Source organism: Balaenoptera acutorostrata, chromosome 13, assembly GCF_949987535.1.
Source record: "Balaenoptera acutorostrata chromosome 13, mBalAcu1.1, whole genome shotgun sequence".
In the NCBI taxonomy this organism is placed as follows: Eukaryota; Metazoa; Chordata; class Mammalia; order Artiodactyla; family Balaenopteridae; genus Balaenoptera; species Balaenoptera acutorostrata.
In genome coordinates this window covers 77,421,638-77,437,463 of record NC_080076.1, presented here as the reverse complement: position 1 = coordinate 77,437,463, position 15,826 = coordinate 77,421,638, and the positions used below count along the sequence as shown (strand labels likewise).

At 41.9% G+C, this 15,826-nt stretch overlaps 1 protein-coding gene across 3 annotated transcripts in view; it reads left to right on the top strand.

Annotated features, from left to right (window-relative positions):
- Positions 1–844: 844 nt before the first annotated feature.
- Positions 845–15,826, top strand: part of NAA25 (N-alpha-acetyltransferase 25, NatB auxiliary subunit) — a 74,887-nt gene continuing 59,905 nt past the window's right edge. For all 3 annotated transcript variants that reach the window (XM_057525986.1, XM_057525985.1, XM_057525984.1), the window contains exons 1-3: positions 845–940; positions 12,520–12,605; positions 13,433–13,571. In XM_057525986.1, the coding sequence (XP_057381969.1) occupies positions 883–940; positions 12,520–12,605; positions 13,433–13,571 (283 nt within the window). In that variant the 5' untranslated portion in view covers positions 845–882. The remainder of the gene's footprint in view (positions 941–12,519; positions 12,606–13,432; positions 13,572–15,826) is intronic.

Below are 15,826 nucleotides of genomic sequence, written 5' to 3'. Positions count from 1 at the left end.
GAGTGCCACAACTGCTGAAGCCCGTGCGCCTAGAGCCTGTGCTGCACAAGAGAAGCCACCGCAACGAGAAGCCCGCGCACCGCAAGGAAGAGCAGCCCCCACTCGCCGCAACTAGAGAAAGGCCGCGCACAGCAACGAAGACCCAACTCAGCCAAAAATAAATACATAAAATAAAATTTAAAAAAATCTACCTCCTAGGGAGATAATAGGGCTGTTACGAGTATTAATGAGATAATACATTTGGAGCTTGCAGCACAGTGTCTAGGCATATACTGACTGAATTACTTTTCCCCTCCACTTTTATTGAGATATAATTGATAAATAAATTGACTGGATTACTATAGATCTAAGGTGCTTCTTAGTTGGCTGAGCACCGGGATAGGGGTGAAGGGATCTTGAACTTTTCTGGCAGATTTCTACTGTTGGTCAGCACCTCTTTCCCCTGCTGTCCCCTGGGTCACCTTCCCAGAGGAGTTCCCGGTTCCTCAGCAATTAATCAAAGACAAGTCTAACTGGTCCTTCAGCACAGAGAAGAAACAGGATAAGCAGTAGCAGCAGATCCCTAACTTTGACCAAGACTTTCTCCCCTCCTTTCCTCATTCTCCAGCATGTGACTCGGAAGGGATTTTAATAGCAACGGCCGCTTCTACCAGCTAGGTTGATTCCACCAGCAAAGGGGAGGAAAAGGATCCATTGAAGTGACAACTGGGGGTCGGGGGGGGGGCGGTGCGGTGTGGGTGTCGTCCCTTTCCGCGCCGGCGCGTTCTGTCACAACCCCGCGACCATTGCGACAGAAGAGAGCGAGATCGGCGCTGGCCCTTTAACAGCCCCTTCTCGGGGGCCTGCCCCGCGCGTGCGCACTGCGGTTCTGCGCTTGTCATCATGGCGACGCGGGGCCATGTGCAGGACCCTAACGACAGGCGCCTCCGGCCCATTTACGGTGAGTACTTGGGGCCAGTCTGGTTGCCAGCCAGAGGCGCCGAGGGCTGCGGAGCCCGGGGCAAAGGCCCGGGAGGGGCGCTGAGGGGCCGGGAGCAGGGCTGGCGGGCACAGGGGGCGGGCCGCGCGGGCCTCTAGGCCGCAGCCACGGGCCTCGCGTAAGCGCCGGCCTGGCCTTCTTGAGCCCTGAGGTGGCAGCGGCGTGGTCAGGGCAGCGGCAGGTCGGCAGAGCTGGCCTGACAGGCGAATCCTGTGAGACACTTCCTCTCGCAGAGACCTGCGCTACCCGCAGCCTACGTTGTCGGGGCCACGCCAAGGGAGACCCGAGGTCTGCCCGCAGGTGGAAGCTGGCTCCGGCGTGAGGGTGGGACACCCCACTTGAGGGAAAATTCCCCGCTCAAGACTTTTTACCTATGGGAACGGGGCCTAAAGTGTTGTCCGACTAACTGTACTCGGTGCACATGGAGAAACAGAGGTCCCGGGAGGGGAAGGGGCTGACGCAAGGTCACCCAGATCGAGTCGGGAGCAGGCCTGGATTTGAGGCTCCCAATCCAGAGCTCTTTGGCGGAGGAACAGCTGCTCTGGGCACACGTGGGAGGCGGGGGTGGGGGGTGGGGGTGGCTTGGGCCCAAAATAGCGGTGAAGCGACTGTAATAGCTCGTGTCGAGGGGCATGCAGGGCTTTTCCTTTTTGCAGCTTCTCTGGTTTTTCTCTGCAGCTTGCCTTCCGCATGCTAAGTGGATCCTCCTCCATAACGTTGACCTCAACCCTTGGGCTTTAAGACCTTGATGGCATTCTGCTATCCCGGTTGTGAAAAATCACATATTTGAGTCAGGGAGAAACACCTCTTCAATAACCGAGTTGTTCTATAATTGGATAGTGGTCCCTTTTGTATTTCCTTTCCTCTTAGATGGTTGTGTGGTCTTGGTCTAGCTCAGTTCATGGTGAGGAAGGCGTCAAGTTCAGTGGTTTTTGCAGAATTAGACCTCTTGTTTGTAGTGTGGATGTTACTAAATGGAGGCTTCTTCGCATAGCTGAGATCATTTAACTTTTTTGGAAGGGGGTAACTATGATTCTGGTACAATTGGTAGTGCTTTTTGTAATTTGTATGATGCTTTGCTCTTGCATCTCATTTCAACAACAACCTTGTGAGGTGGGAAATAATAATAACAGCTAACGTGTATAGGCTGCTAATTATGTCAGTCACTGTCCTTGGTCTTAATTATTTAATCTTCACACATCCTTCGGAGGTGGCTGCTTTTCCCCAGTCCCACTTCCCTCTCTCTCCCCCTTTTCTTTCCACAGATGAGAAAACTGGGGCTTTACTGATGTGTAATTTGTCTAAGGTCACTCAGCTAACATGAAGCTAGGATCTTAACCCCTGTGGAACGTCCCAGGCTTACTCTTTTAACCACTGTGCTAGAAATCACCTCACTTTGAGCTGGAGACACTGACTTGCCAAAGGTCACATAGGTGGAGAGTGGTGGATTTCCATTTTCCCAGGGCTAAATGTTCTCATGCCCTCCAGTATACATTTTAAAGGGCAGAGATGAAATATGTAAGGGTGCTTGAGGGTAAGAAATTAATCCAGGGTTCACAATTGGTGGCTGGTTACAGCTCTCTGCAGCAGCTGCCTGCAGATTTTTTCTTTTTTAACTAAAAAGATTGAATACTTTTAGGAATAATTGGATTTCTAAAATTGTTCTTGAGGACCAAAGAAAATGCCTTTGGTGTCCCATAAGTCACTTAGAAATAATAATGTTTTGAAACTATCCAATAAGAAAAACCTCTAGTCTGTTTCACACTGGTAAACATCAGGATATGTTAACCAGATGTGATAGGTCATATTCTCAAAACTGAAGCCAGAATTATGTAGCTTTTGTTATAGTTACATGGGAAGAAGATTAGAAAATACTTTCTTTAGGAATTCCAAGGCAATTAATATAAACTGACAGAAATAGGAAAAGAAAGACTGTCCTAGACTTCAGCACTTTTGACTTTTGACCTCTAGACTTTGGGACAGCCTCTGCTTTTGTGTTTAAATATATTAGTATCCCTAAACCACTATCGTTCTTGAATTTAGACCTTCATTAGCTGACAGATGAACATGCTTATGCATGGTGGTGCTTGCCCACCAGCCAAAAGTTCAACAACACCCAGCCTTGACTGAGTGCTTATTTGTGTGCTAACTGTCCTATTAGGTAGATAAGATTATTGTGAGCATAGTAGTAAACTGAAGGCCAGAGATTAACTTGCTCAGAATTGCAGCTAGTAAATTGTAGAGCTGGGATTTGAACACAGGCATTCTCACTGGAGAGCTCAGCCTTTCACTGAGTTCAGATCCCGCAGCATCACGATCTTTATGCAGCATTATTTATATTGCCAAGGTTTAGGATTTTACAGCTGTTAGAAACTTTGCCTATGACCTCAGCTCTTGCTGATACTCTTGAAGATAGAAGTGGACAGGGTCATTAATTGTGAAATTATGGTGGGTTGAAATTCTATTTTTGGTGTCTAGGTATGGAATAGCTAGTTGATTAGTTGAACATCTTCAGAGTGCTTCTCTTTACTCATAAATTGGTAAGTTTGGGTATTGCATTTTTGGTTTTTGAAAACCACCTTGACCTTCCAGAACACCTACTTTATTATTCTTTCTCCTTTTGCTAAAATTATTCTCTTGTGCTATGTGGTTCTGAACAGATGTTGTATCCTCATGTGACTTGGTGAGCCCTAGTGCTTTCTTCTACCATTATTGTTTTAAAATGATTTTAGTGGTTAGGGGATGGGTAGAGTTGGAAGATGATCAGGTATGGCACTTAATAAATTTTATAGAGGACTTCCCTGGTACCGCAGTGGTTAAGAATCCGCCTGCCAATGCAGGGGACACGGGTTCAATCCCTGGTTCGGGAAGATCCCACATGCTGCAGAGCAGCTAAGCCCATGTGCCACAACTACTGAGCCTGAGCTCTAGAGCCCGCGAGCCACAACTACTGAACCTGCGCTCTAGAGCCTGTGAGCCACAACTACTGAAGCCCGCGCACCTAGAGCCCGTGCTCCGCAACAAGAGAAGCCACCGCAATGAGAAGCCCGCGCACCACAATGAAGAGTAGCCCCCACTCGCCGCAACTAGAGAAAGCCCGTGCACAGCCCCAACACAGCCATAAATAAATAAATAGATAGATAGATAAATAAATAAGAATTTCTGTATAAAAATAGTATAAAAAATTCATTTATTAAAAATTTTTTTATAGGATGCAGGAATCGCAAAATAAAAATAGAGGTTTCAAAGTTCCATAGTCTTCAGAATACACGCACACACATTTACTTTTATGGCACAGGATCCTTTGTTCTAATCTGTGTTACTGACTTGCAGTCTTTTTTTTTTTTTAATACTTATTTTATTTTTTAAATTTTATTGGAGTGTCGTTGATTTACAACGTTGTGTTAGTTTCAGGTGTACAACAAAGAGATTCAGTTGTACATATACATATATTCATTCTTTTTTAGATTCTTTTTTCATATAAATTATCACAGAATATTGAGTAGAGTTTGCTGTGCTATACAGTAGGTCCTTGATGGTTCCTGACTTACAGTCTTGCTCTAGCCTGAATCAGGTGTAACATATTTCCCAGCTGTGTTTCCTGAATGATAGTCAGTTCTTTGGTGCGTTAGGACATTTCCCTTCCCATGCGTGGCCAAACTCCAGGTAATTATTCTGTTATAGTTCGTTATTAAAACTTCCCAGGTCTTCGGTCGGATGTTGTATGTATTCTGAGCCTTCTGTTGGGCTGTGTTAGCTCAGCGGAGTCTCATCCTTTGCCCGGGCGGGGCAGGGCATCTTGGTGAGTGAAGATTATCTTGCCTTTCTGTAGAAAAGTCACTTGGCACAACCTGTTTTCTCCTGTTCTGAAATTATGACCGTTTTCCTGTTTTGAAATTATGACCATTTAAAAAGCTCTTACACTTTTAAATTCTAAAAACATTTTAAACTTAAAAAGACAGATGTTAATGCACAGAACATTCCTGGAAGAATGCAGAGTAGAGGGTAGTGGGAGCATAGGACAAGATTAAGAGACTAATAATTCTTTTCATGTTATACCTGTATGAACTATTGGATTTTTTTTTTTTTACTGTGATATGTATTATTTTTATTATTTAAGACATTAATTTTTTTAAAGATCAGATACTGTATGGTTTCATTCAGATAATGTTCTTTTTTATATAAATTTATTTATTATTTTTAAAAATTATTTATCTATTTATTTATTTTTGGCCGCGTTGGGTCTTCATTGCTGCGCGCGGGCTTTTCTCTAGCTGCGCTGAGCTGGGGGCTACTCTTCGTTGCAGTGCGCGGGCTTCTCATTGCCTTTCTGGCACCCAAGTCCAGCTCTTACTAAAAAATTGCTCAGCTGTAAACCGAGTGTTTGAAACATTTTCCTGAGGGCAGAATATTCTTGTCCACGTTCTCTCCCCCTAATAAACAGTGATGACTGGCGCACAGCCTTCTCAGCAGGGCAGATGGCCAGGGAACACATTTGGTTTGGGATGATTTACCAAGACCAAATGCAGCAGGCCTAGCCTGGTGGTGTTGAGGCAGTCAGTACTGGAACTACCCCAGTGCACGCCTGATGGTGGGTGTAAATCAGGTTTTAAAGATGCATGCTTCCTTCCTTTTCATTCTTTTGTTCATGCTCTTGCTTCTGTCAGAGCATCTGATTAATACTTTAATTAAAAATACTGCGCTTAGTATCTTCTTGAGAATTAGGAGAAACCAGTTGGCCATTTGGAGTATGTTTTCTGTGTGTTCACTGAAGTGATTGGATTGTGGCAAGGTAGTAAAGAAAAGAAAAATAAATTTCAAATTTGTTCTTTGTCTCCTTAGGCTCAATGAGCTATCTGTACTTATATAGTCTCTTGCTCTAAGAGTTCTGTCTAGAGAAATTGAGGCAATGAAGGGTGCAGACCTTCAGAGCCAGACTGAGCTGGGTTTCACTCTCTGCTATGATTTTGTCAATTAACCTACCTCCCTGAGCCTCTTCTGTAATATGGAGATGCTAAAGGTACCTTGCTGGGTTTTGAGTAGACACCCAATAAATTTGTGTTCCCTCTGTCTTCACCCTTAAATGTCTGGGTTTTTTTCTTCTTAATTAATTAATTAATTAATTTATTTTTGGCTGTGTTGGGTCTTCGTTGCTGCATGCCGGCTTCCTCTAGTTGTGGCAAGTGGGGGCTACTTTTTGTTGCTGTGCAAGGGCTTCTTATTGCAGTGGCTTCTCTTGTTGTGGAGCACGGGCTCTAGGCATGCGGGCTTCAGTAGTTGCAGCACTCGGGCTCAGGAGTTGTGGCTCGCGGGCTCTAGAGCGCAGGCTCAGTAGTTGTGGCACACGGACTTAGTTGCTCCGCAGCACATGGGATCTTCCCGGATCAGGGATTGAACCCATGTCCCCTGAATTGGCAGGCGGATTCTTGACCACTGCGCCACCAGAGGAGTCCCCTAAGAAATTAACTGAAAAGACTTAAAAAAATCTAACTTAATAGCAGGAAGCCATTACTAATAATTGGTTCTTTGAACATCCTGTTGTGGTCACTTTGTATGTATATATCTCTCACTCCCCTGATAGACTGCTCAATTTCTAGAAGATTTTTTTCCTATACAGTTTGTTCATTTATGTATTCCTTTCTTCATTCAGCTTATTTATTGAGAGCCTAATATGTGCTAGGCACAATGTAGATTCAGGGAATGAGAGAGTACCAGACAGCACAGACATGATTTCTGCTTTCAGGGAGCTTGTAGTCTCAAGAGGTTTTTTAAACAATAGTATACATAATCATTACATTTGTGTTAAGGACTTTGAAGGAAAAGTACCGGTTACCATGAGAGCACACACTATGACATATCGACTGTTGGGAACATTTCAAGAAAAGGTTCTCTGTGGAAGTGACATTTTACTTTGGAAAAGAAAAAAGAGCAAAGGTTAGTCAGGTGATCAGATGGAAAGGAGTGATGGACAGAGTGTGTAAGAAAGATGGACAGAGAGAGTATGTACTTGATGACCTAAGAAAAGACTTGTGTGGTTGGAATGTAGAGAAGGGTGAGATGAGGCTACAGAGGTAGAGGGACTCAGCTTTGTAAGCCATTTTAAGGATTTTGAAGTTTGTTTTAGAGACAGTGGGAGGGATTACCTGGCTGTCCAGTGGTTAGGACTCTCGCTTCCATTGCAGGGGGCATGGATTCAGTCCGTGGTCGGGGAACTAAGATCCCACATGCTGCGTGGCCAAAAATAAATAAATAAATTTTTAAAATTAAAAATAAAATAAAATAGAAATAATATGTATCATTACCATCAGTGGAATACCTGTCACTTGCCCTGAGAAAACAAAACCATAAAATTAAGTACACACAGTGAAAACAAAACAATGTTATTAAGGTCTTAACTAGTTTCTGATAGTTGTGAAACTCTAAATCTGAGAACTGTTCCTTCTCCATTAAAAAAAAAAAAAAGGTATTAGCAAGTGTTAAAGAAATGACAGGCTGATACCAACCTGAGACTATCTCCTTAATATAAAGGAAATATTACAAAAGGTCAGTTTTCTCACTATCCATGTTATCTAGTGCTGCCTGCAAGGACCACTTAAAAACATTTTAGTTGGAGTGATAACCATGCTTTGAAAAACACTGCTTTAAACTGATACAACATCATCTTATTATTTCCTATGCCTGATTTGTGGACGGCTGACTTGGCTTACTCCTCATATTAAGGGAACAATACCAGTCCTCATGGTCAAGCCACAGTTACCCTTGAGTAAGTTTTAAAAAGGCTAAAAAAACAGACTTAGGGTATCATTTTTATTGGTCTGTTTTCTCCAAGGGCTACATAATTTATTTTATTTATTTTTAAAATAAATTTATTTATTTATTTAATTTTTGGCTGCATTGGGTCTTTGCTGCTGCACTCGGGTTTTCTCCAGTTGCTGAGAGCGGGGGCTACTCTTTGTTGTGGTGCGTGGGTTTCTCATTACGGTGGCTTCTCTTGTTGCGGAGCACGGGCTCTAGGCGTGCGGGCTTCAAAAGTTGTGGCTCCTGGGCTCTAGAGCACAGGTTCAGTAGTTGTGGTGCACGGGCTTAGTTGCTCCGCGGCATGTGGGATCTTCCTGGACTGGGCTCGAACCCGTGTCCCCTGCATTGGCAGGCAGATTCTTAACCACTGCGCAACCAGGGAAGCCCGGGCTACATAATTTATATTACAAAGTCAGCGATGTAAAATAGAAATAAACTTTTCCCAAAAGACTCAGCAACCAATTAATCAGCAATCACCTAGGTGTCCAGGAAGGGGGACCTTGACGTCCAGGAAGGGGGACCTTGACAGCAGTCTAAATGTGGTGGGGTGTCTTAGTTAAAATTAAAACTCTTCTGGGTGCAAGGAACAGAAACCCTTTGACACAAGCTCAAGTAGAGGGAGGTTGTTTATAAACCCTTGTGGGAGCTTAGGGCAGAAATGCAGTGTTCTAGAGCCTGATGGAAACTGGAAAGCTGTCAGGATCTGAAGCTTCTTTCTCAGATGCTCATCTCTGCTCTTATCTGTTTGTGTCTATTCTTTTCTCTGCTAGGTTCTTCAAACTGTTTTTTTCTGCTTACTCATCAGTTTACCTGGGGCCCAACATGTTGGCTTTGTGGCCGCACCAAGCTGAGAATAGAGTAGGGAGAGGTCATTAGCCTCCCCCCATAAGCTTAATCAGCACTGCCCCTCCCCCAATTTATTGATAAAGATAATTGACATTCTTTATTCTTTTATAAATGTTATATGAATGAAGAGTCAAGAGATAACTCCTTTTCTTCACTCCCCATTAACCAACTTACGTCTCCCAAGGCTCCTTCCAAATGGAGATTCTGGAGCTGCCACTGGTAATCTCAAACTGGAAATATTTATTGCTTTCCAAATGGGTTCTCCATAGCTTTCTTTTCTTTTCTTTTGTTAATATTTATTTATTTATTTGGTTGCATTGGGTCTTAGTTGTGGCAGGTGGGCTCCTTAGTTGTAGCACGTGGGCTCCTTAGTTGCAGCTTGCCAGCTCCTTAGTTGCGGCACGTGGGCTCCTTAGTTGTGGCATGCGAACTCTTAGTTGCAGCATGCATGTGGCATCTAGTTCCCCGACCAGGAATCGAACCCGGGCGCCCTGCATTGGGAGCGTGGAGCCTTATCCACTGTGCCACCAGGGAAGTCTGACTCCAGATTTCAGTGTTGTAATTACAGATTACCAGGAAGAAACTTGATTTACTCAGTTTGGGTCAAATGTCCACTCCATTGGGCTTCAGTTGCATGACCTAGACATGCTCATCCAGTTCTACCCCTTCAGCAGAGTCTGTGGAAACCATGCCCACAGAAGAGGGCGTGGGTGCAGTGTATTTATATATCAGAGCCTTGTCAACAACAGAGGGAAAAGTTCAATATCCTTGTAGTCCTAACCTCTGGTCTGATCCATCTATGGGCAGATCCTCAGAGCTGGGGTTTCATCAAAGATACCTGCTCTTTGAGAAGACTTCAAGATATGTTCTATGAACCTGGAGTCTTGCGAGACTGAGTCAGACGTAACTTAGAACTCACTCAGCATGAGATCAGCACCAGGTTATTAGGAAGAGAAGATATCATTTATTGAGCTGAAATGTCTCTGTCGGATATTCTGTAAGGACAAATGGTGGCCTATCGGCTGAGATGAGGATTTAAGAAAACTGGTATTAGATATTTGGGTATTCAGGCCAAGATAGTGATTTCTGTGATTCTCTAATCTCTCTACCTGAGTGTTAAGTCTTTGATCTTTTCTAGATTGTGATTCCCTCCAGAGTAAGGCTTCTTAATCTTTTTACCTAGCATTATTGGTGCTCATCAACATTAGGTGCATTGAAGAAAAACTAAAGAGATGAAACTCATGTGTTCATGTTGCTGTCTGTTAAAGGTTGTGGTAAAGTATTCATAGGAGAAAAATTGAAACTGTTAGGTAAAATGATAGTGTATTTCTGTTATTTGGCCCTGGGCCACCAGGGCCACAGATGATCTTGAGTTGTCTGTACCTCCTCTGTCCCTGTTGCTGACTTGGGACCTTGATGAGCAAAGAGGGACCAATAGTAGTAGTAGATTGTGAACTAGCCTGAGTTCAGTCATCTTTCCGTATTTCGAATCTACATCTACCACCCTATTTCCCATTTATAACACTCTCACGTTCCTTTTCTAGAAATGAATCTTTGCTTTTATTATATTTTTTTAATTAATCGACTTTATTTTTTAGAGCAGTTTTAGGTTAAGTTTACAGAAAAAGAGTGGAAAGTACAGAGTTCCTATTCACCCCCACACACCTCTCTTCTCCCCCAGTTTCCCATGTTATTAACACTTGCATTAGTGTGATGCATTTGCTACAGTTGCTGAGCCAATACATATGTTATTGCTAACTAAAGTCCGTAGTTTACTAGTTTACATTAGGGTTCATTCTGTGTGTTGCACATTCTATGAATTTTGCAAAGGTATGATGACATGTATCCTTCATTACAGTATCATACAGAATAGTTTCACTGCACTGAAAAATCCCCTGTTCTCCACCTATTCATCCCTCCCCCAGCTCCTGGCAACCACTGATTGTTTATTCTGCCTATAATTTTGCTTTTTCCAGAATGTCATACACTTGGAATCGTATAGTATGTAGCTTTGTCATGTTGGCTTCTTTCACTTAGCAATATGTATTTAAGAGTCCCCCATAATTTTTTTGTGGCTTGCTAGCTCATTTCTTTTCTTTCTTTTTTTTTTTTATAAATTTATTTATTTATTTTTGGCTGCGTTGGGCCTTTGTTGCTGTGTGGCTTTCTCTAGTTGCGGCGAGCGGGGGCTACTCTTCGTTGTGTTGTGCAGGCTTCTCATTGTGGCGGCTTCTCTTGTTGCGGAGCACGGGCTCTAGGCGCGTGGGATTCAGTAGTTGTGGCACGCGGGCTCAGTAGTTGTGGCTCACGGGCTCTAGAGCACAGGCTCAGTAGTTGTGGCGCATGGGCTCATTTTTTTTTATCACTGAATAATATATCATTGTATGGATGGATATACCACAGTTTGTTTATCCATTTGCCTGTTGAAGAACATCTTGGTTCCTTCCAAGTTTTGGCAATCATGTATAAAGCTGCTATAAACATTTGCGTGCAGATTTTTGTGTGAAAGTTAGTTTTCAGCTCATTTGGGTAGATAACAAGGAGCTGGATTATATGGTTAGAGTATGTTTAATTTTTTTTTTTAATTTTTATTTATTTATGTATTTATTTTTGGCTGTGTTGGGTCTTCATTTCTGTGCGAGGGCTTTCTCTAGTTGCGGCAAGCGGGGGCCACTCTTCATCGCGGTGCGCGGGCCTCTCACTATCGCGGCCTCTCTTGTTGCGGAGCACAGGCTCCAGACGCGCAGGCTCAGTAATTGTGGCTCACGGGCCTAGTTGCTCCGCGGCATGTGGGATCTTCCCAGACCAGGGCTCGAACCCGTGTCCCCTGCATTGGCAGGCAGATTCTCAACCACTGCGCCACCAGGGAAGTCCCAGAGTATGTTTAATTTTTTAAGAAACTGCCAAACAGTCTTCCAAGGTGTCTGTGCCATTTTGCATTCCCACTAGCAGTGAATGATAGCTGCTTTTGCTCCATGTCCTCACCAGCATTTGGTCCATAGATTAATTTGAGTTGTTTATGTTTTGTCTGTGCCTATGCTGATTTGGGACCTTGATGAGCAAAGAGGGACTTGGTAGTAGTAGTAGGTTGTGGACTGGCCTGTGTTTAGTCATCTTTCTGTATATAGAATTGACAGCTACCACCATTTCCCATCTAAAACACTTGTCATTTTCTTTCAGATCCTCTCATCTGAAAATTAATCTTTGCTTTTGTTAGACTTTTGAATAATAATTGATTGCTTTTCTTCCTTAACACAATTTTATAGCAGGTCTCCACATGCCTTGAATTTTGGAATGGATGCATAGCTTAGGGAACCTAGAAGTCAGTTTTTCTTCAAAGTCAGCGCTAGTTTCTATTTCAGCCAGAGTGTATGAAAGTGCTGCTTTCCCTACATCCTTGTCTACTCCTGATATTGCTGGATTTACTCCCCCACTCACTATTCTCTTCATATTTTTTTCTTCAACGAATTATTCTTAACTCTGTGGCATAGTAAGACTCACTGAACATTTTATTGAGGGAACATGGTCCATTTGGTAGATTTGAAGCTTGAATATAATAAAGGTTTTTTTTTTTTTAGATATTTTAATTTTTGTGTAACTAAACGCATTTGTTTCCCATAGGTAAAAATATTAGTGTCATCTATCATCTAAATATATTTGGTCTCGAATCTTCATTAAGGATTAGTATAACTGGATTATATTGCTTTTGGATGAGAGATGACTGTAGAAATTTAAGATTGTGTTCTGGACCATCCTAGCCATTTAGAGTTAAAATCAGCTCCATGATGTTTTTAATACCAAATTAGGGTACTTTCCGAAACAGCTGATACTAGCCTATGCATTTTTCATATTTGTTTTTGAAGGAATATAATAACTCATAATTTCTGTTTTCATAGATTACCTTGATAATGGTAATAATAAAATGGCAATTCAGCAAGCAGATAAATTGTTGAAAAAGCATAAGGATCTTCATTGTGCTAAGGTAAGTTCATTTGCCCTTGAGTTACTTATGTTTGGTGGGTTATATACTGTAATCTTTAAAGGGAAGAGGTGTTTAATCTCTTTAGTGACTATCTGTGTTTTTCAGAGTATTTTTTAGGCCATTTATTTGCCTGATCACTTAAATGAAATGCCATAGAGTATTTAATTAAACGCTAGCTGCTTGTTTTTTTGGGCATGACTTATCTAATTTAATTATTTTATTTTCACAAAGTCCTTTTTTTTCCCCCCACAAAGTCCTTTTAAGCAATGTTGTGCATTCTTTTTGTTTTGTGCATTCTTAATATGACTGAAATAGTAAATAATCTTTTTTTTTTTTAAGGGAACTTTATTTTTATTTATTTATTTATTTTTGGTTGTGTTGGGTCCTCGTTGCTGGATGGGCTTTCTTTAGTTGTGGCGAGTGGGGGCCACTCTTTGTTGTGGTGCTCAAGTTTCTCATTGCGGTGGTGTCTCTTGTTGCAGAGCACGGGCTCTAGGCGCTGGCTTCAGTAGTTATAGCTCGTGGGCTCTAGAGCGCAGGCTTAGTAGTTGTGGCTCATGGGCTTAGTTGTTCCGTGGCATGTGGCATACTCCTGGACCAGGGCTCAAACCTGTGTCCCCTGCATTGGCAGGCGGACTCTTAACCACTGAGCCACCAGGGAAGCCCTGGCAATAATCTTTATTTGCTGATATTTTTAGGAAAATAGTTTAGTTGATTCACAACCTAGGCATACCTTATAACTTACTTTGTGATTTCAAATTGGCTTTCTTTGGTTCATATTTCCTTTTCTGTCCTTTTAAAACTCATTTGTCTTTTCTTTCTATCAGGTTTTAAAGGCAATTGGTTTACAGAGAACTGGAAAGCAAGAGGAAGCCTTCATCTTGGCGCAGGAGGTGGCAGCCCTTGAACCCACAGACGACAACTCACTGCAGGCACTGACTATTCTTTACCGGGAGATGCATCGACGTATGTTTCTTTCTTTTCATTGTTTTTAAAACTGTGCTTAATTTTTTGGGTATTTCTGAGTTCTCTGTTTGTCTGATTTACTTATCACTCATGATTTGATGGATGGCAACAGGTAAAAAATGCATTAACCATGGCTTGCAAAGGCTGTAGGCAGAGTGGATATTTTACATGTATTAGGATCCTTGAATTGGAATGAGGACTTGAATTTCATTTATGGCATTTTGATTTGCTAAATGAAAGAGTTGCCTTTTTTTCCACTTTTTAATATGGAAAATTTCAAACATAGAAACAGAGAATAGCATAATAAATCCCTTTGTGTCCATTTCTCACCTTCAGCAGTTATTGAGACATGGTCAATTTTATGTATACCCCTCTGCCTGCCAGATTATTTCTAAGCATATCCTAGATAGTCTGCCTAGTTTCATCTATAAACAAAGTTTTTCATTGTTGATTTCTTAAATATTTTATTATGAAATACATATCTTTAATAATACATATTACAGAAGAATATGTTTTATGTAGCAATAGAACATTTGATGTGGAATAAATGAACATTCATAAACCTACCACGCAATTTAAGAAATAGAGCATTATCAGTACAGGTATACCTTGGAGGTATCGTGGGTTTGGTTTCACATTAAAGTGAATATTGCAGTAAAGTGAGTCATATGAATTTTTTGGTTTCCCAGTTCTCTCAGCCTTCATAGAATTAAAGAGAGAGTCAGGGTCTTGCTCTGGGTCAGGCTTTGGCTTAAGGGAATATTGTGGCTAGTTTGATCTTCTATCCAGACCACTAAAACTTTCTCCGTTTCACTTTTTTATCATTTATGTGTTCACTGGAGTAGTACTTTTTTTTTTTTTTTGGCCGTGCCTCACGGCTTGTGAGATCTAGTTCCCCGAACAGATGTTGAACCTGTGTTCCCTGCAGTGGAAGGTCGGAGTCCTAACCACTGGACCTCTAGGGAATTCCCTGGAGTAGTACTTTTAATTTCCTTCAAGAACTTTTCCTTTGAATTTACAACTTGGCTAACTGGCACAAGAGGCCTAGCTTTCAGCCTGTCTTGGCTTTCGACATGCCTTCCTCACTATGCTTAATCATTTCTAGCTTTTGATTTAAAGTGCCAGACATGTGGCACTGTTCCTTTCACTTGACGCCATTGTAGGGTTATTAATTGGCCTAATTTCAGTGTTGTGTCTCAAAAAATAGGGAAGCCTGAGGAGAGTGAGATAGATGGGAACGGCCAGATAGTGGAGCAGTCAGAACACACACATATTTGTTGATTAAGTTCAAGGTCTTATATGGTTGTGATTTGTGGTGCCCCCAAACAATTACAGTAGTAACTTCAAAGATCACTGGTCATAGATCACCATAACAAATACAATAATAATGAAAAAGTTTGAAATATCGTGAGAATTACCAAAATGTAACATAGAGACACAAAGTGAGCAAATGCTGTTGGAAAAATGGTGCCAATGACTTGCTTAGATGCAAGGATTAGCCACAAACCTTCAATCTGTAAAACACACAACATCTGTAAAGCACAGTAAAGGGAAGTGCAATAAAATGAGGTATGTCTGTACTAAGAAGACTCCCTGTGTGTCCTTCATCAATCTCATTTCCCCTTTAACTTCCTAAGAGGGATTTGCTATCCTGAATATTTTTTATTCTCTTGCTTGTCTTTAAATCTTTATCACATTTGTTTTTCTAAGTAATACATTAGTAGTTTCACTTATTTTGGACTTAATATAAATGGATTCATGCTGTACATTTTCTGTGACTTGCACTTTTCATCTAATATCCAAGTGGTTGTAGTTAATTCATGTTTACTGCCACAGATACTTCACTGGGTGACTACACTAGAATCTAGAGTGGAGGTGCTAGGTCATAGGGTATGTGTAGGTTCAGCCTAAAGATAAACATGGTGTCAACTTGTCTTCTAAATTTACCTTCCCATTAGCAGTGTATCAGAGTTCCAGAGTTCCACATCCTTGTCATTGGTATTCTTTTTTTTTAAATTAATGTGATATTTATTTATTTATTTATTTATTTGCTCTGGGTCTTAGTTGCAGCAGGCAGGCTCCATAGTTGCAGCTCGCCAGCTCCTTAGTTGCGGCACGTGGGATCCTTAGTTGTGGCATGTGAACTCTTAGTTGCGGCATGCATGTGCGATCTAGTTCCCTGACCGAGGATCGAACCCAGGTCCCCTGCATTGGGAGCTCGGAGTCTTAACAACTGCGCCACCAGGGAAGTCCCG